This window comes from Bos indicus, chromosome 10 (genome assembly GCF_029378745.1).
Source record: "Bos indicus isolate NIAB-ARS_2022 breed Sahiwal x Tharparkar chromosome 10, NIAB-ARS_B.indTharparkar_mat_pri_1.0, whole genome shotgun sequence".
In the NCBI taxonomy this organism is placed as follows: domain Eukaryota; kingdom Metazoa; phylum Chordata; class Mammalia; order Artiodactyla; family Bovidae; genus Bos; species Bos indicus.
Window position 1 is genome coordinate 72804955 of NC_091769.1, and position 23461 is coordinate 72828415.

General features: G+C 35.0%; 1 protein-coding gene across 4 annotated transcripts in view; it reads left to right on the forward strand.

The window, feature by feature from the left end:
• The window catches only part of MNAT1 (MNAT1 component of CDK activating kinase), a 210938-nt gene that overhangs the window by 111540 nt on the left and 75937 nt on the right, over positions 1-23461 (forward strand). For all 4 annotated transcript variants that reach the window (XR_011568942.1, XR_011568943.1, XM_070797695.1 and 1 more), the window contains one exon: positions 22579-22700. Coding sequence is in view for 2 of the 4 variants with exons in the window: in XM_070797695.1 (XP_070653796.1) it covers positions 22579-22700 (122 nt within the window). In the remaining 2 variants the exon portion in view is untranslated. The remainder of the gene's footprint in view (positions 1-22578; positions 22701-23461) is intronic.

Consider the following 23461-nt stretch of genomic DNA (forward strand, 5'->3'; position numbering starts at 1 on the left):
AGAAGGCAATGGCAACCCACTCCAGTACTCTCGCCTGGAAAATCCCATGGACGGAGGGGCCTGGTAGGCTGCAGTCCATGGGGTCGCTAAGAGTCGGACACGACTGAGCGACTTCACTTTCACTTTTCACTTTCCTGCATTGGAGAAGGAAATGGCAACCCTCTCCAGTGTTCTTGCCTTGAAAATCCCAGGGACGGAGGAGCCTGGTGGGCTGCCGTCTCTGGGGTTGCACAGAGTCGGACATGACTGAAGCGACTTAGCAGCAGCAGCAGCAGTAATAAAAGGTATTAACTTTTTTTAAGCAACACATGATCTTAATATATTTTCCCTTTGGTGAATATCGAATGATAATCTTGAAGACTAGGTGAAAGATACCATAGTATATTTAGTATTTTCATTGAGGTGTGTATTAACTTATTTAGGAGTTTATGTCCATAGATATTTAACTCTAGACTATGTCATTGTCAAGTAATATCTGGGACTAAAGTCCCCAGCATGCTATCTAATTTTGCTGCCTTATTCTGTAGAAGTGCTACTATGAGCAATAGGCAGGCAACAGAAAGAAAGAAGGTGAGTGGGACCAAAGAGGGAAAAAAGGACTAAAACAGATGGTAGGGTAATAAAATATTTCTTAAGCATTGTTTGTTTTGGATAGTTTTCTTGTTAAGCACATGGAAATACTTTCCAAGTTTGAGAATTACTGAGTTTCCACATGCTGTTTTTGAGAAACAGCAAATCATTCATATACTATAAACACAATTGTAGATAATTTTGCTGAAATTTTATTTAGGGCTTACTTTTTCATAAGATAAATAACAGTGCCTTCTTTCAGGTCATATTTTGACATATTTGAGGGATCATACGTTTAAATTAAACAGTGCTAATTCAAATAAGTGACAAACATTTATTCAAAACTTTTTGAGTATAGTTTTATTGATTATATTCTGCTGTAAAAATGAATGTTATTTAATGTATATGAATTTTTTAGAATACATCTAAAATTAGTATATTGAGTTGTTTGAAATGCCTGTGGTACTAAATTTCTATGTCTGTAGTCATCTTAATGAGATCTTTTAATTGGAGAGTATTTTATGCCATTGAATGTACTTACATATAAATAAGCAGCGTCAGTATTATTGATCCTACCTCTTTGTCCTTTTTTAGTAATATGTCTTCTATGCCTAGGAGGACAATGGAAGTCAGAATCAGAATATAAACCTTCAGATTCTTAACATTATACCAGAGTGTTTCTTGAGTTAAACGTGAAGTAGGAGAGAGACAGGTAAAGATGGAAATGAAAGAAGGAAAAAGTATTTGATAACAGGAAATAACGTTAGACCTTGAACCAACCCATAGGATCATGAGTAGGAACTCTTACACTGCCTTTGTGTATACTAAGAGGATTATTGATCATGACATGGCTCTGTAATATAGTCTTTTTATTTCTATACTGATGATTTAGTTTCAGAAATTAGATCCATAAATATAATTACCTATTTCTGGTGCAAGATCTCTTATCCTTGAAAGGGTAAATAATTTTGCATAGTTTTTTATAGCTGTCACTAGTTCTAGTAAAGTCCCACTGTGGTTTATCAAAGATTATCAAGTTATTTTCCTTGTGTTCTATATAGTAGCAACTTGTAACTTCTCCAATAGGGGCATTTGGGTTGAGAATGAGAGGTAATGGAAGATAATTGTATCCTCCTGATATTCTATTTAATAGCACAACCAAGAGACTTTTATTTGCTTTTTTACAGAAGATAGGCAGGATAGCAGTGTGATTAGGGGTAGATAAAGGCTTTAGTATGAGACTGAGGAGGTTCAAATTCTGGCTCTATGAGTTAATGCTTGTGGGATATGGATAAATAACCTTCATTTGGAATAATATACACCTTATTGACTGGAATATATTTTGTAGTATGGTATTTGTGAGAATAAAATGAAATTAAGTGAAAGTAAGCTCAGAACAGATTCTTCGAATGATTTTCTTAGATATTGTAAATTACAAACTATTTTCCAGATTTAACTTATTAGTTCCTTCCTAGGTAAGATAGTAGATAATGTTTTTAAAAAGTAAAGAAGCTGAAAATGAGTAAAAGAGAGTTAAGTGACTAACTCTAAACGTAAGTCTTAGAACTGGATGTAGACTTTCCAAAAATTTTAAGCAGTCTAAACACAAAGGAAGAAGAATTTGTTCTAAGTTATAAATAGGTTAATAGGAAATAATGATACAGTCCATTAAAAAGTATTAAAGAGTTTTTAAGTCATTAAAGAATGATTTAAAGCATAACTTAATTTTGCAGATAGTAAAAGCTCTAAAAGTAACTCCATTCTTTATTGGGTTCACCAATTTTATGGGAATTTCTATTGAGCAGATACTGTGTGGTAGATGAATAGAAAAACAAACATTAGTCTGGCCATCACTTGGGATTATTGAAAACAGAAACCAAGAATACAGACTAGGTTAAAGCCTTAGGTGAACTCATAGTTAAGAAACGATCTAGTGCTTTGACTAAAATACTTCAGTTAAAGATGCATCCTAAGTAATTATGAATTTGTATTTGTGTTACCATGGTGATTGATGTCAGTGCATTGTTCTTAGCAAGAGCATATCTCTCTTCAATAAGAGTCATGCTTCCAAGACTTCCCTGGCAGTCCAGTGCTTAAGACTCAATGCTTCCACTGCAAGGGGCATGGGTTCCATCCCTGGTTGGGGAACTAAGATGCCACATGGTGTGGCCAAAAAAGAAAAAAAATCATATTTCCTAGAAAGTCTTATGAGACAAAGAAAATGAAGACAAAAAAAGTTGTAGTTAAACTTTGTAAGACAAATATTGTGATTTGTGCACATAGAGATACATTTTGTTGTGTCATATAGGTTTCATCTCTCTTCATTCAGTTAAGTGTATACTTTTATGCATTTATTTAGGTACTGAGGCATATCTCTATAAACTATTCTGGTACTTTGGTTGATAAGTTGTAGTGTGTTTAGTCATACATAGGGATATTGAAGAAGAGATTCAAAATCAAGTGGCCAGTAAGACTGGAGATGATATTTAATATTTTGTATACTTTTAGGATCCTATGAGTTTCATTATTTATGGACACTCAGATTTTAACCAGGGCTTCTGTACTCTTCTAAGTTTTCATTGTGGAATTCCTGATGTTACCATAGTTGATTCATTGTGAAAAATGTTAATGCATTTTGAGAATCTGATTTTTATATAGGAAAACATGAAGATGAAAAATTTGGCCCAGATAATTTGTGGACACTTGCTAAAAACACAGAAACATTATGGAAGGTATAAAATGATCAATGAATATTTCTTAGCCCATATATTTAAAAGGCAACTACTGCTTTGTATTTTGTTCCAGAAAAAATGTTTTACAAATGTTCTTTTTAAAAGCAATAATATTATTTGTAGACTTTTGGATCACAGCCATTCTGACTGGTGTGAAATGGTACCTCATAGTGGTTTTGAAATAATAAATGCTGGAGAGGGTGTGGAGAAAAGGGAACCCTCTTACACTGTTGGTGGGAATGCAAACTAGTACAGCCACTATGGAGAACAGTGTGGAGATTCCTTAAAAAACTGGAAATAGAACTGCCTTATGATCCAGCAATCCCACTGCTGGGCATACACACTGAGGAAACCAGAAGGGAAAGAGACACGTGTACCCCAATGTTCATCGCAGCACTGTTTATAATAGCCAAGACATGGAAGCAACCTAGATGTCCATCAGCGGATGAATGGATAGGAAAGCTGTGGTACATATACACAATGGAGTATTACTCAGCCATTAAAAAGAATACATTTGAATCAGTTCTAATGAGGTGGATGAAACTGGAGCCTATTGTACAGAGTGAAGTAAGCCAGAAGGAAAAACATAAATACAGTATACTAACGCATATATATGGAATTTAGAAAGATGGTAACAATAACCTGGTGTACGAGACAGCTAAAGAGACACTGATGTATAGAACAGTCTTATGGACTCTGTGGGAGAGGGAGAGGGTGGGAAGATTTGGGAGAATGGCAATGAAACATATAAAATATCATGTAGGAAACGAGTTGCCAGTCCAGGTTCGATGCATGATGCTGGATGCTTGGGGCTGGTGCACTGGGACGGCCCAGAGGGATGGTATGGGGAGGGAGGAGGGAGGAGGGTTCGGGATGGGGAGCGCATGTATACCTGTGGAGGATTCATTTTGATATTTGGCAAAACTAATACAATTATGTAAAGTTTAAAAATAAAATAAAATTGGAAGAAAAATAAAAAAATAAAATAAAAAAAAGCAATAATAATGTAATAAAAACCAGATGTCCACTATGTAAAATCATGCAATGCAATTTCTTTACTTCTAACACCTTAGTGATATCAGGAAGTTTTGTGGTGAGATGTAGGTTGGTGACTTAAGATCATGGAGCACATTGAGAATCAGTAGGTTTGAGTGGAATGTTTCTAATTAGGAACTAAGTGTTATAGTGTTGTGGTGACATAAAACGCCTGAGAAAGATAATAGATCTGGATAGGAATACAAAAGGCAAAATCAGGGAAGCTAAAATTTCAGAAGTTTGAAGTTTTGCCTAAGGCCGGGGTTGCACCCAGGAAAGAGAAAGCAAACTTTTCTTTGTTTTCTCTCATGTATTGCTTCCAGGGCTCTACTAAATTTAAGATAATTAATGTTTTATATATTGTTAGCCTACTTTCAGGATTGTACCCTCATTCAAAACTTTTGTTTCTGTAGGAAAATGTCTTGAGCTCTTACAGACAGGCTTTTGAAAGGTTACATTCATGTTAATACTTGCCTGTGGTGATTTTATCTGGTGGTAGTTGACTAATAAATGGTCTATGGCAATGGTGCAAAATATTCCTCTTCTTTCTCTTCCTGATGAAGGTGATAACAGAGTAGCATTTTGTGCATACTAGACTATGCTCTGTCCTTTAAATATATTTTATTTGAGTCATGAAAATAATTTTACAGGTAAAAATGAGGTGTGGTTAAAAAATGATACTTATGGTAGAGCTGGGATTTGACTTTTCAGACTCCAAAGCCTGTATTTTAAACCTTGCATTATTCGATGAGGACACATAGTATGAGGAGTTTAAAAGAGTAAGGAGTTATAGGCAGATAGTGTATTTGTTTGCATTCTTGCTAGAAAGAAGAGAGAGACAGATGAGAAAGCTGTTGTGGTGTGAAGAACTAAAATAAATGGAGGCTGGAATTGTTCTTACAGCTGCTTTAAGTTATTTGGAGGTTAACCTGGGTTAACCTGCTTAACAGTACAACTATGGGTTCTTTGGATGTTATTTTTAATTATAGTTATGACTTCATCAAGAGTGGTTTTGGATATTTTAAAATCTTAAAGCACATGCATTTCAAAATGAATTAGAGGGCTTAGGTATTTAAAAAATACCACCAGTGTTGACATAGTGTTAGAACATTGTGTAAGATCAAGTCTTGAGACATTTTTTATTTATTTGTTTCATGTTTTATAGCTATTGTCATCAATTTTTATGTTTCCTCAAGTAGTGTAAACATTATGAATTAAACTGGTTAGTGATGTTCTAGCATACTAATTATATCTATTTAAAGATGTAATGCTAGCAAAAACAATTAAAATTTAATATAAGTTTTTTCTGAAAGACTATGTATTTACATACAAATTTTTTTTCTGTTTTAGTGACGAAGTTTAAAAATAACCAAACTCATGAAAATCTACTTGTATTCTCTAGACAGAAGGAGACAGTGTCAGAGAGACAGATTGTTTAAAACATCTTTTCTTAGGTCTGGAGCAATATAAATATGTTGCTTAAAATGTTTAATTTTACTGAAAGAAATTTCTTATTTAACTCTTTACTTATTTTGTCTTTACATAATATATTTGGTATCATCTGTGAATATGTCTGTTTTGCTCACTATGAACCCCTGATTCCTAAAAATATAACATTAGATTTTTTTTCCCCATTAAAAATCAATTCACTAATCAACCTTTAAAAAATAATAATTTTGTCTTTTAAATTAAACTGAATTTATTCTGGTAAAATACGTATAATTTACCATCTTCACCATTTTTAAGTATACAGTTTAGTAGTATTAAATACATTCATCAATTGTTGTGCAACCACCACTACTATTAGTCTCTGTAATTTTTTTCATCTTGTAAAACTGAAGTCCTATGTCCATTAAACAATGCACCCTGCCCCCGTCCCATAAGTCTATAGACATTTCTCCAATTGTTTGTACACTTAATAGTAATGAAAAAGATCAGAAGGACTTAGAGCAAGGAAATATTCACCTGAATCAACATATTTTAGTTTCCTTTATGTTGAGCAGTTAGCTGATAAGCTAGTTTGAACCTGACTTTCAGGATAGAATACTTGAGGTTATAGTAGTTTCTTTGTTTTCCACAGGCAAGTCTTGATGATGAATCAATTAGCAAATCCTGAAGAATTAATGTAAATGGTGTGGTAATTTCTGTTATAAGAGATACTCTTAGAATTCATGAAATTTCTCTTCCCCCACAGTATCAGATCTGCTGTTGAAGTGAGATCTGCCTGGTAGCAGTCATGTGTATCAGAGCTCGGTTCAAAATTCTTTAAAAATGGTAACTGTTTTTAAAATGCTATGGGAAAGCTAATTAAAATTGAACTTTGAAATTAAAAAGAAAACACAAAACAGTATAAAAGTAAAGGTTAATGTTTTCTCTGAAATATTTTCAAAAGACCCATAGAAAGATTTCTTAAAAATCTATAGATTTTATAGAAAGATTTCTTAAACCTATTTAAGTTTAGCTCCTTGAAGACAGGTGTTCATTACCTGTGTTGAACTTGCTAAAAACAACAAGGTCTGAGTATTCAAAGTATCCTTAGGTCTGAGTGTTCAGAGTATTATTATTTTTGAGTAAATACTAAGAGACTAACAACTTTTTAGAATGTATGTTTTTTGTGCTAGCTTTTTCCTAATGTAAAATGAATCTCAATATGCCATATGATTGGTGACAAATAAGAAACTCTTTATGCAATTAAGAGAAGATCTGTTTATTTAAGAGCTCTCAAAGGTTGTAAAAGATTATACTTGGCTGTATGTGAAGGATAAATGTTGTGCAATAATGCCCCTTAGTTCCCCTTTTATAATAAATCTCAGCTGTGTGTTCAGCGAAAGGGCTCAGCGCCAAAAAGAACAGGTTCAACTTGTCTGTGAGGATTTGCACCACAGTAAAGTGCACAACTGCTTTTGTAGAGGTCATTGTGGAGGTCACAGGCATGTACAGTTGAATGAAAGCAACTTTAAAAACATGTAAAACAGATAGTGTTACTTAAGATTCAAGGATCAATGTTAACTTGAAACATTGAAAGGATGGAAAATCGTAAAACTAACCCCCACAGACATTTTTCACTTTATATTTACATGTTTTCAAATGGATGTGAAACAATTTCTTTGGCATAAAATATCCCAGCATATTTTAAAAGAACTTCAGAATCAGTTTTGTAAAAATTGCCCAGACTTGGAAGCATTAAGTATTGTTATCTTTGTTCACCTCTGAGCAGTGCTCTGAACAGAGTTCACATGATGAAGGTAGGTAGGATATGATGGTGGTAGGACAAAATAGGGGGGTGTGTGCGTGCGTGTGTGCAGTGTATGGTGTGTGCATGTACGTGTGGTATATGGTATGTGGTGTGTGTGTGTGTTTTGAGAGCTGGGATAAGGGAGTGTGGGTAAGTTCTAGTGAAAAGGCAGATTTGATCTAAAGAATGCCTTTGTGAGTCATGTATCTCTTGGTAGAAAGGTTCAAAATGAACAACAACAAAGAAGGACTCTTTCTCCAAGTATCTCACAAATACTTTCATATTCTTTGTGGTACTAGAAATAACTCAAAAATAACAGGTGAAAAGACTGTAAGACCCATGACTCCAACCTACTGAAGTTATGGGTTTAGAATAAAGAACACCAGAAAATAATATAACTAAGTAAGTAGATATAGTGCTTACCTAGAATTGTAGTTTACCCAGAGTTGTATTTGGCATATAAGGACAGTATCTTTTTCCCTTTTCTAAAAAATGGTAATCAAAATGGCAGGCAGCCATTGGTTTCAGTATAGAGATTAATTAATGTCTTTATGCTTCAGCTTCAGCAAATGCAGTTGATTGGCAGTAGCACCTGTTTCAGCAACTGGTAGGCTTTTATCAAGCCTGTAATTTCCAGAAGGGCTTTAAAGCTGTGTTCATTAAACTCTCCCATACTAATTGCTTTCTTTGTCTTCTAGTGCACTGGTTTACTAAATGTACCTCTCATTTATTTCTGTGTGTATTTATGTATTTAGTTATAAAAGTTATAAAATAAAGTTAGTTTTTTTTAATTTTTAAAAACAAAAACAAATTGTGTGGTAGTCTGTGTACTCCTGTATTGTAGAATCATTTTTATGCTCAGTGGACACATAATGTTCTCAGATGAAAAATTTATACCAAGATTGTGATTTTTTTTCTGAATTGCTTATGTAGTTTATGTCATAAACATAAAACATATCTGTCGATTATGAAAAATGATCTGTTAAACTGTAGTAAAATGTGATTTAAGGATTTGGTTATTAAGTCAACTCTCTAGGAAAGTGGCTTACTTTTACATTTTTAGGATTTCTTTCCAGTTGAAGTAGTCTTCCTGGTTCATATTTTAAAATCTGTTCAGTTTTCATGGATTCATAGACAAGCCATAGTTTTTTTTTTTAGCAAGATACTGTTTTTTCCTTGTTAAAAAAGAAGACTGAATTTCTAAGAGAGATGCTAAGAAAGATGAAGCACATAGCTCAGTACAGGAGAAATTTGCATCAATCTAAATGTATTGTGGCGAAGTTGAATGTGAATGTTTTCTAAAAAGAAATTGAGTTGTATGTTTTAATGAATTAGGGTAACTTTCATTTAAAAAGCACTTATATACAAACATTTTAAAATAAATGAGCATTTCCTAATTTACATTTAATATAACTATAAGCATGTGTTGTTCAATGCTAGAAAGTAGAATCCATTCTAGTGGTGTATCCTTTCCCTCATCCCTTCACTAGTGCCTATGTGTTCTGTGCCTAGTCCCTCAGTCATGTCTGACTCTTTGCAACCCCATGGACGGCAGCCCGCCAGGCTCCTCTGTCCATTGGGATTCTTCAGGCAAGAATACTGGAGTGGGTTGCCATGCTCTCCTCCAGGAAATTTTTTCAACCCAGGGACCAAACCCAGGTCTCCCGCACTGCAGGAGGATTCTTTGCTGTCTGAGCCACCAGGGAAGCCTGCTAGGGCCTAATATCCTCTAAATGTTCTGATCAATCAATTTTTATACCATAGTCCTATAGGAAAGTGCTTGGTGAATGCTGGAAGTGTAGGATTTAAAACTTGGGTAGGTTACTTGGTCTTAGAGAACATTAGTTTGTTTTCCTATAAAATAAAGTAATACTTATCTCAGCTGTATGTATAAAGACTAGCATAGTACATGGCGTATAATAGATGTTCATTGAATATCTATGTCCTTTGTGTGGGTATTATTTGTGATTATTGTGTGTTAAATAATCATATTCTCTATCTGCATGACTTCAGTAGAAGTCAGTTTATGTGAAATTGCAAGGGAATCAGAGAATCGTAAATATTCTATATTTAGAGTCTAGATCTAATTGCATGGTGGTTTTGTGAGGGTGGTAGTGGTGATATGTGTTTGGGGAAGGCAGGTTAGGATGGTTAGGGCATTCATAGTACTTTTTTCCTTTTAGGACAAAAGAAGGATAAAGTCAGTATAGTTTGATTTAGTAGTTTATTTTCTACACTGGAGATAGGACAATAACCACTTATTCTGTAGTTAAATGTCCTCAAATAGAACCAGATTTGTTTTGTAGTTTTGGGGAGGGATGGCTTGGTTTAGAGGATTAGAGTGAATGGTATATGGTGGATCATTATAAAACATTTGTTCATTTATGAAACAAACATTCTTGGTATGTGCCAAGCACTGTACTAGGCACAGAGGGTTTAGATCTAAAGAAAGTGTGGTTTCTTGAACTATTTGATCTCTATTATGGTATAAAGAAGCTTTCTGCTCCCTTTCCATTGAAAAATATTTCTGCTTCAAAATTCTACTAATCTTATGTGATATTTTTTGTTTTGCTTGTATCATAAAAGTAATATTTGAGAGAACTTTATATAAAGCAATTTTCATATTTTATCACATTCAAAATTTTAGACTTAAGTTGTTATTGTTGATGGCTAATTAAAAGTCTACTTAGAGTGCCAAGATAAGAATTTTTTTCTTGAAAACTATGTTTGTAATTATTAAAAGTAAATGAGCCAAAATGCTATATGACTGAAAAGTTTGTAAAATTTCTGGTAAAAAATGTTTTTCTTAAGATTCGTGGAGACTTTTTTAAGGAGGCAGATTTTTGTCTCACCGAATAGTCTGCTTGATGTTTTTTTCTGATCTTTTTATAGAAACAGATATGATTTGCTGGACACTCTGTCCTCTTGGCAACAAATGGTAGTTCAGTAGCAAGACAAGCATCAGAGAAAGAATGTAAAAATAATACTTTTCAACACTGCCTCATTTATTAGTGCTCAAGGGAAAATAAAACCTAAAACAACAAAACCAAAACAAACAAAAACTCTTCCTTGGACCCTACTTTTTCTTTAAGCTAATGCCATATCTCCTTGTTTTCATTTTATCTTAGAATTTGATGAAAATAATCAGATTTATTCAGTGTTTCTACTTCACAACTTCCGTTCTTTTTTTTATCCTTCATATTCTGGCTTCTATTTCTACTACAGTACTGACGCTTTTCTTGGTTTAAAAATTTTTTTTTATTAGAAGTGCTCTCTTTCCTTCCATATAAGTCACATTCAGCCTTCGTCATCTCAGATGCCATTTTTTCCCCATGAATTCAATTGAATGAACATTCAGAAACCTGTCGTATTTAGAAGAGTCATATCATATGTACATTTAACTTATTTGAATTTAACTAAAGTTGAAAACACCTAACTAGGGAGAAAAATAGCAAAGAACTCTTTTCCCCCAGTAAAAAGTGTTTTTAAAACAACATAGTTGCCAAAAGCAAGCCAAGTACTTTATCTGATTTTCCACAGAACAAACCAATCTATTCTAATGCTGGAGGAAAAGCTAGCTGGGTTGAATTTATATATAAAGATTATAGTATGCACAGAACAATGTACTTTATAGGGTATTTAAACGATTTTTGAAGGAGTTATTTTGACCAGTTTTTGCCTTACTCTGACTGTAGAACCTAACCGCCTGTACAGGGTGTGACTTCATTGTTATAGCTGTGTTGAACTTAAATCAGTCTTGTTATTTGGGATCCTTCTAGATAACATTTGGATATGTCTTGGATGTGTTAGGACTTGATGCCTTCACTGCCGGGGCCTGGGTTCAATCCCTGATTAGGGAACTAAGATCCACCAGCCACATGGAGTGCCAAAAAAGTTAACTAATTTTTAAAAATGTGTAGGATTCAGTTTTTATATTCGAAATACTTTAATGTTAAAATCTTTTTCTAAAGATATTATTTCCTAACTTCTCCCCTGAAGTTAAAATTTCTATAAATGTTGCATTTTGTCTTTGAAATTCTTTTTCAAGGAATAGTTTAGATTGATTTAACAATATGAGTTCTAAAAAGAGTTGATATATTATTAAAGAACATTTTTTTAATGCGGTAATTTGAACACTAAGTGGTGTGTTTGTGGGGAGGAGATTACAAGTGAATTTAGATAACAGGGTTAAAGTAATTCCACTTTAGTGAACAGATTTTGATGATGTTTTCTGGGCCAATTTGATATAGAAACAGTTTTGGAGACTTGACTTGGCCAAGTGAGGGTATAACATATTTAGGACTGTTTGATTTCTAATGATGAATAAGACGTTTAAGCCCAGCTGGGTAGTTAAATTCTCCTTTGATGTTTCAAAGCATATCTTACATATTCAAATGGAACTGATAGTCACTAAAGAGTCAGAAAAATATGGTGCTCTTTCTAGTGTATTCAGGATAAATCCTTTTTCATATTCTGGAGAAGTCTGTTTTTGTTTAGAAGGAAAAATTTGGGAAAAATAGGTAATTTACTATTTAGGCATCATATTTTTTTAAAAAACAGGAATGCTCATAAAGGCTGATTTGTGGGAATAAATCAGTGTTAGAATGTTTATAAAAGCCAACTGTAATTATTTTTTTTAAAGTTATATTCTGCTCATTCCAAAACACATATTCAGAAAGGGAGTGGAACCTGATGATTACAAAGTTGGGAATCCGGGAATTAGTGATTGTTTTTCCCACTGTTTCTTTAGTGTATATAGAATCAAACTATTATACATTAAATTTGGGGAAATTATTCTTATTTTCATGATACATTGTCAGATAGTGGTTTATTTCCACTTAGTTGTCATGAAATCATTGCAGGTTGGACCTAGGAGAACATCTAGTCCAACCCTCCAGTTTGCTCCCACCCTCCCATTGTTGATAAAAATGAAGCTTAGAGAAATAAAATCACTTCAGTTCATATTAGGTTAGAGGCAGTGTCAGCAGAAGTATATAGTTGCTTCTTACTATGCAGGGTCTTTGCACTCAGTGTTTTTCTGTGAATTTTTAAAAAAATTAGAGAAAGCTGTTTCTGTGGGGAAAATGAATTGTACTTACTATGAAATTATGTGCTACCAGGAAGTTGTTGCCATGCAGCTGTTGCGGTGATGACAGGTTGATATCACCGTAGAGTGACCATAACAGCATAGTATAAAAATTGTTCTGCTTGCTCCTAAAATAAATTGAAAACAACTGAATTGAAACGAAATTTACTTAGAATAAATAGCGTGGAGTCAGTGCCGAGTATATTTTTTAAGTATTCTCTCTTCCATTAAAAAACTGAGTATGCACATGAACACAATTAAAAAAATATGTCCACATCCACATACAGATGCATACATGTGCACACATAGAAAACACCTGTATGTATGTACACACACATACTTAAATTATTAGGATATTTCCAACATAGAAACAGTATTTCAAAAGTAGTTGGTTTTTCTGAAAGGTCTCCAACAGATATTTTCTCTAGAAATAATCGGTAGAATTGTAGTGGTTTAATGCACTGAGACCAGTGAAATATTCTGGTGTCTAAGTCCTTTTAGCCATGTTATGTATTCTAATGGATTTGATAAATTTAGCATGTAAGAGGATCTAGTTTTTGAAAAACAGCCACCACTATCATTGTTTTGTTGTTTGTTTTTGTTTTGCATTTAAATATTTATTTGGCTGTGCCAAGTCTTTTTGCAAAATGTGGGCTCCAGTTCCTTAACCAGGGGTCAAACCTAGGCCCCCTGCATTGGGAGCCTGGAGTCTTACCCACTGGACCACCAGGGCGGTCCCTTGTTTTGCATTAAGATGATTCAACAAAATAGAAGTAGCAATCTCATTGAAAAGTGATTTACTAGAATACAAGCTCCCTGAAGGCTGGAGCTTGTATCTGTTTTATTGCTGTACCCTTTAGTTCTTGGCTTATAGTCTTTGTTCAGTATTTGTCTTTTGAATGGGTATTTCATTATAACAGAATAACCACAATGTTTTGTTGTCTGAAATTTTGTTGAAATGATCCTTCAGTGGTTAGAAAGCACATTTCCAGGCTAGGGATAAAAATCATCTACTGACTTTTTCTAATGAATAAGTGAAAGAACAGTATTAAAGTGTGGAGAAGCTGGAGATGTATTCCTTACATACTGTCAGAGTACATGTAATTACAAAATTCCAATTGTTTACACACAGTAAGAACATTCTGAAATTTATAGAATTTGGAAACCTGACCTCCATCTTACTGGTTTTTCTAATGTTCATACTACAATACCAGATGACTGTTCACATGCCCCTTTTTACAAAATACCAAGCAGTTCTTCCCTGCTGGGTACTGTGCCGTGAGGCATGGCAGTGAACAACAGGGCCTTACAGTCTAATGGGGTAGATAGATGTTAAATAGACATTTATACCCAAGAGGGTTTTACCAAGCTTACAGAGTTTATTAGCAAATATGTTGAAGATATGGCTAGTCTGGTGAATAAAAATCATTTAAGTAAGATATGAAAATTAAGAGTGTTCTGAATCTTAAAATTGTGTTAAAGGATTTTCAGAATCATTTAGCCAGTCACTCTGAATGACTAATACTTTATAAATTATAACCTGTTGTATGGTATTTAACAGAGAATCATATACTAATTGATATGGAAGGCTATTTTTATTTATAGCATTTTTTCAATAGTTGATATCAATAGCCTATATATTAATGATTATTCAAATTTCTGTTGCTGTTATTCTTATTAGAAAATCATGTATTTTCTTTACTCATGTTATTTTAAATGCTTTGCTGCCTTCTCAGTTTGTGCACATGTGTATGTTGACATAGTGACAAGAAGTTTTTTTGAAGTAAGAATGGTTTTCAGAGTTAACTTTATTGCTTATTAAATGGCTTCCGGAAATCTAGATCATATAATTTTAATTTGGAAGTGAATCCTGCATTTTAGAATTAGCACAAAAGATAATCTGTGTTATTCTTTTATTTGAGGAGGATGAATAAGGATAATGTTTGTAGTGTGCTATAGATGATCTAACAGATCAATCTCAGTTCAGTTCAGTTCAGTTGCTCAGTTGTGTCGACCTGCGACTCCATGGATTGCAGCATGCTAGGCTTCCCTGCTGCTGCTGCTGCTAAGTCACTTCAGTCGTGTCCGACTCTGTGCGACCCCATAGACGGCAGCCCACCAGGCCTCCCCGTCCCTGGGATTCTCCAGGCAAGAACACTGGAGAGGGTTGGCTAGGCTTCCCTGTTCATCACCAACTCCCGGAGCTTGCTCAAACTCATGTCCATCGAATCAGTGATGCCATCCAACCATCTCATCCTCTGTCGTCCCCTTCTCCTTCTGCCTTCAGCTTTTCCCAGCATCAGGGTCTTTTCCATCAGGTGGCCAAATTATTGGAGTTTCAGTTTCAGCTTCAGTCCTTCCAATGAATATTCAGGACTGATTTCATTTAGGATTGACTGGTTTGATCTCCTTGCTGTCCAAGGGACTCTTAAGAGTCTTCAACACCACAGTTCAAAACATCAATTCTTTGGGGCTCAGCTTTCCATATAGTCCAACTCTCACATCCATACATGACTACTGGAAAAACCATCGCTTTGACTAGATGGACCTTTGTTGGAAGGTAATGTCTCTGCTTGTAATATGCTGTCTAGGTTTGTCATAGCTTTTCTTCCAAGGAGCAAGTGTCTTTTAATTTCATGGCTGCAGTCACCATTTGCAGTGATTTTGGAGCCCCCCAAAATTAAGTCTCTCACTATTTCCATTGTTTCCCCATCTATTTACCATGAATCTCAATCAACAGATTAATCTCAGTAAATTGTAAACATTTTTATAGTAAATGTGAAGCTTGCTGAGTAAGACAAGTTAAAGATATATTTCAAATTATTACTTAAAATTACCGCCATGTATAATTATCTTTGTCAGCATTTGCATTGTTCTTCAAATGTTTTTGTGTTTTTCTATATTGAAATGAGCTGAATTTTGGAAAGTCTTTTTAAGGGAGTTGTATGGCTCAAACAGTAAAGCGTCTTCTTGCCATGCGGGAGACCTGGATTTAATCCCTGGGTCAGGAAGATCCTCTGGAGAAGGAAATGGCAACCCACTCCAATACAAAATCCCATGGACGGAGGTTCCGGTAGGCTACAGACCATGGGGTTGCAAAGAGTTGGATATGACTGAGTGACTTCACTTTCTTTACTTTTCTACAAATGCTTTTCTACAAATGTGTGACTAGAAAATTATTGAAATATAATCTAGTGCTCTAAGGTATATCTTAGGAGAGAAACAAGGGCTCTATTTTGTTACATTTTGGGGGAGTAAAACATTAATTATGCTTTTGAATGTACAGTTTGCCTGCAGTTTCCCACCTGAGTATGTGGATCTTATCTAAGTTTGCATGACTTGCTGTGCCTCTCCACACTACATTTTTACCCTCAGCCTCATTTATTTATTATTTATATGGCAACTGCAACAGAAATTGAAAAGGCCTCGGTTTTGTGTTAATAGTTTTGAAAGGTCAACAAAACATACTTGAATTACTTACTGTGGGTGTTTTTCAGGACTCATTACTAGGATCTCACACTTCATACATTTGTCTCCCCCAATTTTTATTTTTTCTTATGACTTTGACCATCATTTTGTTGGTGATAATAGCAAAACTTCTCTTTTGTTTATATTTTTAGCTGCCTTTACTGAAAATTTCTACATGTAAATTTCATACATAGTCAACAATGTTGAATTGATTGAACCACCATCTTAAACTCTTTATTTCGTAAACAAACTTATTAAGTTATAGTTTACTTGCTACAAAAAGTTGCTGATTTAAAATGTATGATTCAGTGATTTTTGTACTTTTGTATAGTCACTTTACATTCACATTCCTAGCCCCTAGCAATTATTAATGTTACTATCTATGTTTCACCTTCTGTGAACATTACTTACAAATGGAATCAAACAATATATAGTCTTTTGCCTGGCTTCTTTTTTGATTATAATATTTTTGAAGTTCATATGTTACAGCATGTATCAATATCTTATTCCCTTCTGTTGCTAAATAGTATTCAGCATATGAATATTAAATGAATGAATTCATATTCATTTTGTATGAATATACTTCATTTTGCTTATCCATTCACCAGTTGATGGACATTTAAATTGTTTCCACTATTTGGCTACCATGAATAATGCTGCTGTGAACATTCTTGTAAAAGTCTTTGAACATACATTTCTCTTGAGTAGATACCTTTAAGTGGAATTATCAAGTTGTATAGTAAATTTATGAGAAACTGCCAAACTTATTTCAAAGTGGTCACACCATTGTACACTCTCATCAGCAGTGTTTAAGGGTTCTAATTTCTCTATATCCTTAGTGACACTTTGATTATAGCCATTGTGGGGGGTGTGAAGTAGTACTTCATTGTACTTTTAATTTGCATTTTTCTAATGATTACTGCTGTTGAGCATCATTTCTTGTACTTATTAGCCTTTGATGTATCTTCTTTGGTGAAACGACTATTAAAATCCTTACCCATTTTTAAATTGGAGGTTTTGTTTTTTTAAAGAATTTTTCAGTTTTAAGAGTCCTTAACATGTATACTGGATACAAATTTTCTATAAGGCATGTCATTTGCAAATACTTTCTCCAAAGTCCGTGTTTTATCTTTAAAAATTTTCTCAATCCTTCTCTTTCCCAATTATCCTGTTTCAGTTAGTCTTCAGATTTGTCTGGTTTTCTCATTTAATATTCAGCTGAGCTATTTCAGGTTACTACCAAGTCTTGCAGTTTTAATTAAAACTTTTTCCCCCTCTTCCTCTCAGTCAGTACTCAGATCTTCAAACCTAGTTACTAAAATAGCTACAAACCTGACCTACTTGATTCTAGGCTCTTCTTTCTTTGGCACTATTTTATTTTCCTTGGCTATAAATGCATAGCTATTTTTCTTTTGAAACTAACAAAGATTGCATAGGTTTTAAAACTATTTATAATGAAAAATTTCCAAAATACAAAGTAGAAAAATCTTACAGTGAAACTCATATGCCTAATGTCTAGATTCAGTAATTTTTAATTTGCTTCATATATATTTTTTCAGAATGATTTGGAAGTAAATTGCAGGTTGTAAAATTTTACCTTTAAATTGTTTAGTCTGCATCTCCCTCTGACCTGCCCTGATATAGGACATCCTTGTACATAGCCATAATGCCATAATCACACCAAACAAAGTTAATAAAATGTTTCCAATGTATTCTTATACCCAGGCCATATTCAAATTTTATCCATTTTCCCTCAGATGTCTCATTTTTTTCCTTCCTAAAAAATGTCTGTTTTTTCCTTCCTAAATTGTTACTGAGCTAATGACTCTTGTTATATTTATTAAACTTTTTAATTTTTAAAAAATCTAGAACAGCTCATATCTCATGCTACATTTCTTGATTTTCTTTCTCATGCTGTGGCTTATTGAAGACATCAAGCCAGTTGTCATTGGGTATGAATTGTTTCCCTATGCTGTTGCTCAATATGGCCCCATATATATTGTTTTTTATACTTTTTATGGTTATAAATGTAAAGTTTACCCATTTTGATGAATTTAAAAAATATTGCATAGAGGTAAAAATATAAATAGTTCACACAGTCTTATCACCTAGAGATTCAGTTCAGTTCAGTTCAGTTCAGTTTAGTTGCTCAGTCATGTCCGACTCTCTGCGACCCCATGAATCACAGCACGCCAGGCCTCCCTGTCCATCACCAACTCCCGGAGTTCACTCAGACTCACGTCCATCGAGTCAGTGATGCCATACAGACATCTCATCCTCTGTCGTCCCCTTCTCCTCCTGCCCCCAATCCCTCCCAGCATCAGAGTCTTTTCCAATGAGTCAACTCTTCGCATGAGGTGGCCAAAGTACTGGAGTTTCAGTTTTAGCATCATTCCTTTTCAAAGAAATCCCAGGGCTGATCTCCTTCAGAATGGACTGGTTGGATCTCCTTGCAGTCCAAGGGACTCTGAAGAGTCTTGTCCAACACCACAGTTCAAAAGCATCAATTCTTCGGCGCTCAGCCTTCTCCACAGTCCAACTCTCACATCCATACACGACCACAGGAAAAACCACAGCCTTGACTAGACAGACCTTTGTTGGCAAAGTAATGTCTCTGCCTTTGAATATGTTATCTAGGTTGGTCATAACTTTCCTTCCAAGGAGTAAGTGTCTTTTAATTTCATGGCTGCAGTCACCATCTGCAGTGATTTTGGAGCCCAGAAAAATAAAGTCTGACGCTGTTTCCACTGTTTCCCCATCTATTTCCCATGAAGCGATGGGACCGGATGCCATGATCTTCGTTTTCTGAATGTTGAGCTTTAAGCCAACTTTTTCACTTTCTACTTTCACTTTCATCAAGAGGCTTTTGAGTTCCTCTTCACTTTCTGCCATAAGGGTGGTGTCATCTGCTTATCTGAAGTTATTGATATTTCTCCTGGCAATCTTGATTCCAGCTTGTGCTTCTTCCAGTCCAGCGTTTCTCATGATGTACTCTGCATAGAAGTTAAATAAGCAGGGTGACAATATACGGCCTTGACGTACTCCTTTTCCTATTTGGAACCAGTCTGTTGTTCCATGTCCAGTTCTAACTGTTGTTTCCTGACCTGCATACAGATTTCTCAAGAGGCAGGTCAGGTGGTCTGTGTGGATCACAGCAAACTGTGGAAAATTCTTAAAGAGATGGAGATACCAGGCCACCTTACGTGTCTCCTGAGAAACTTGTATGCGGGTTAAGAAGCAACAGTTACAGCCTTACATGGAACAACTGACTGGTTCAAAATTGGGAAAAGGGTCCAACAAGGCTGTATATTGTCATGCTGTTTATTTAACTTATTTGCAGTGTACGTCATGGGAAATGCCAGGCTGGGTGAATCACAGACTGGAATCAAGATTGTCAGAAGAAATATCAACAACTTTATATATGCAAATGATACCTCTCTAATGACAGAAAGTAAAGGGGAACTAAAGAGCTTCAATGAGGGGTGAAAGAGGAGAGTCAGAAAACTGACTTAAGAGCTCAACATTCAAAAGACTAAGATCATGGCATCCAGTCCCATCACTTCATGGTAAATAGAAGGGGAAAAAGTGGAAACAGTGACAGATCTTATTTTCTTGGGCTCCAAAATCATTGTGAATGATGACTGCAGCCATGAAATTAAAAGACACTCGGTGCTTGGAAGAAAATCTATGACAAACTTAGACACATACTAAAAATGAAAGACATCACTTTATCAACAAAAGTCCATATAGTCAAACTTAATGGTTTTTCCAGTAGTCATGTACGGATGTGAGAGTTGGACCATAAAGAAGGCTATGTACTGAAGAGTAGATGCTTTTGAACTGTGGTGTTAGAGAAGACTCTTGAAAATCCCCTGGACAGCAAGGAGATCCAACCAATCAATCCTAAAGGAAATCAGTCCTTACTATTCATTGAAAAGACTGATGCTGAAGCTGAAACTCCAATACTGTGTCCAACTGATATGAAGAGCCGATTCATTAGAAAAGACCCTGATGCTGGGAAGGATTGAAGGCAAAAGGAGAAGAAGGCAGCAGAGGGTGAGATGGTTAGATAGCTCACTGACTCCATGGACATAAATTTGAGCAAACTCTGGGAGATAGTGAAAGACAGGGATGTCTGGTGTGGCATTGCATGGGGTCACAAAGAGTCGGACATGACTTAGTGATTGAACAGCAACAAAATAGTCCATTATGTTGTATATCCTATTCATTAATTAATTGATGGAAACATGGGTTACTTTATCTCTTGGCTATTGTGAATAATGCTGCTATGAGCACAACTGTTCAAATTCTTGCTTCCTTCCTTTTGGGTATAACCAAGAAACGGAGTTGTTAGCTCATATGGTAGTGCAGGTGCAAGTGTTAGTTGCTCAGTTGTGTCCGACTCTTTCCAACCCCATGACTGTAGCCTGTCTATTCCTGTCCATGGATTTCTCCAAGCAGAAATACTAGAGTGGGTAGCCAGTCCCTTCCCCAGGAGATCTTCCCAACCCAGGGATTGAACCTGGGTCTCCTGCATTGTAGGTGGATTCTTTGCCGTCTGAGTTACCAGGAAAGCCCGGCTCATATGGTAATTTTATATTTAATCTTTTGAGGAATTGCTATCTGCTTTCCACAGTAACACCATTTTACATTCGCATCAGCAATGCACGTGAGTTCCAGTTTCTCCACATCCTTGCCAGTACTTGTTATTTTATGTGTTTTTTGTTTTTGTTCTGGATAATAGACATCCTAAATAGCTGTGGGTGTGAAGTGCCACAGTGGGGCCCTCTGTATTTGTGGCTTCCACATCTATGGATTCAGCCAACCATGAAGTTCCATCTGGGTTTGGTCAGTTTGTGGACGCAGAACCCAGGGATGAGGAATCTGGGGATGGAGTGGGCTGACTGTACTAGTATGCCATTTTATATAAGAGACTTGTGCATCTGCGAATTTTGGTATCTGGATCGTGGCACCAGACCTCTCCTCCAGCCCTAGAGATACTGAGGGATGACTGTATATCATTATAGTTTTGATTTGGATTTCCCTAATGAGTAGTGATGTTAGTCATCTTTCCTTGTGCTTATTGGCCATTTGTGTATCTCTGGAGAAATGTTTTTTCAAGTCCTTTCCCCAGATTTGGTGATGGACTTGTGAGGTCCCAGTGTCAGAGAAGCTATTAATATTATGTTAAACTAGCTAAGATAATGTTAGAGCATATTAAAGTTGTTGAAGAGAAAAACCATGAGTCATATACAGACATCTTCAGTGTCTCATTCGTCACTGCCTCAGCTGCACTTGTAAGTCATGGTTTTTACCTTTTTTTCCTCCTCCTTTAAATAAAAGAGAAAACAATTGCTTTATGTATCCAACTTAGTAATATAGGGGAAAAAGAAAAGGAAACTAAGGGAGGTAATAAGAGAAATAAATTAAAAATTAGAAAATATTGGAACTAATAACTGTAAAAACTAGTTTTTATTAGAAAGTTAGGACATAGAGAAACTGATGAGAACTATACCAAGAAAAGTAACAGAACTGTAGTTAGAATCAGAAAACATGGACTGTAAAAAAAATACACATATTCAAAAATTAGAATTCTATGCTCAGATTATAAATATGGAAATCTCAATGTAATGGTGCTATGTTGCTGAGTGGCATTTTATTTTGTATATTTTTAATCAAATATGGTCTTTTAATTTTAGTTTTCCAGTAGTACTTTTCAGAAAAATATGTGGATATTTTATCCAACTTAGTTTTTGCATAAACTTTTCTCATTTTGTGTGTGTGTGTAAGTAGACATCAAATACACACATTTGATAAGTAAGTTTACTTCCATTATAGACTCAGAATAGACATTCTGTGGCAAAACTTTGCACATAATGATTTCATTACTGTGCTCCCTATCTAAAACTTTCAAGAAAGCACAAATTATCAAAATTGTAATAGGAAAATGTGAGAACAGATTATGCTTATATATTTGGTGAATTCTGCCGTTGACATTGGGCTTCCCTGGTGACTCAGATGGTAAAGAATCTGCCTGCAGTGCAGGAGACCCAGGTTTGATCCCTGGGTCGAGAAGATCCTCCAGAGAAGGAAATGGCTACCCACTCCAGTATCCTTGCCTGGAAAATCCTATAGACAGAGGAGCTTGGCAGGCTGTAGTCCATGTGATCGCAGAGTCAGACATGACTGAGCGACTAACACTTTTCACTTTCACCATTGACATTGAACAACTACTCTTTAAGGCTAAATTTGAATTTAATGATGGATTTGATTTTCTTCCTTTAAATTATTTGTCGCTGTGTGTTAATTATATAATGTGGATTTCAGTAATACAATGAAAAACAGGTAATATTTTTAACGTGAAGAAATTTAGCTCATCTTTAAAAACTGCAAATAAGTAGTAATATGAAAGTAATATTTACAAGTATTATTTTCTTTCATTTTTCTAACAGGGTCAGCATATTTCATTAGCACCCATTCAAAAACTTGAAGAAGCTCTGTATGAATACCAACCACTACAGATAGAGACATGTGGACCACAGGTTCCTGAGCTTGAGATGCTAGGAAGACTCGGGTAAGTGTCCAGAAGAACTTTTCATTGAGGAGCTGATGTTTAGGGCTTTGTTGTTTCTGTTTTTAACTGACACTTTAACACTGCTAGATTCTGAGTTTATAGAACTTAACTCTTTTGTGAGAAACGAATGGTGCTTAATGCTAAGTTAATATATTACTTTTTCCTACTGTCTTATTAGGTCTTTTGAAATTGAATTGTACTAGTTCCCTTTTAAGAATGTCATTGGCAGACATACTGAAGTAGCTCTTCATTTTTGCTCACTTTGTATTTTTTAGAAATAGGGGCTTCATTTATTAATAGTCAGCTGTAAGCCATGAAAATAGAATTGAACTCCTTGTCATGAAAAAGAGCAGATTTACTATCAGTTAAGTACAGTGCAGTTATATTTATGAGAAATGAGCTGTAAAATATATTTTGTCAAAGGATATGATACAGGACAGGCCTAATGGCTCAGAAGCTGTAGCATCCATTTTGGAAACGAACTTGGGGTTATGGCTTTTGTGAGCCATGTAGATAATAATATTTTGTCTTGGGCGAACACATGGGTATTTGTGTAATTGGAAAGTATAGGTACAAACTTTGTTGAATGGAGCACATTGGATCTTGATCTGCTGTCTCAATCTAAACTATTGAATAATCTAAAAACAGTTATTTCTTAATAAAATAAAATAGCTTAAAGAGTATAATATGAAAGGAAAATAATGAATACAGTGAAATGAAGTAAAAAAAAAATGTAGAAAAGGGCCCTGACAACAAAAAGA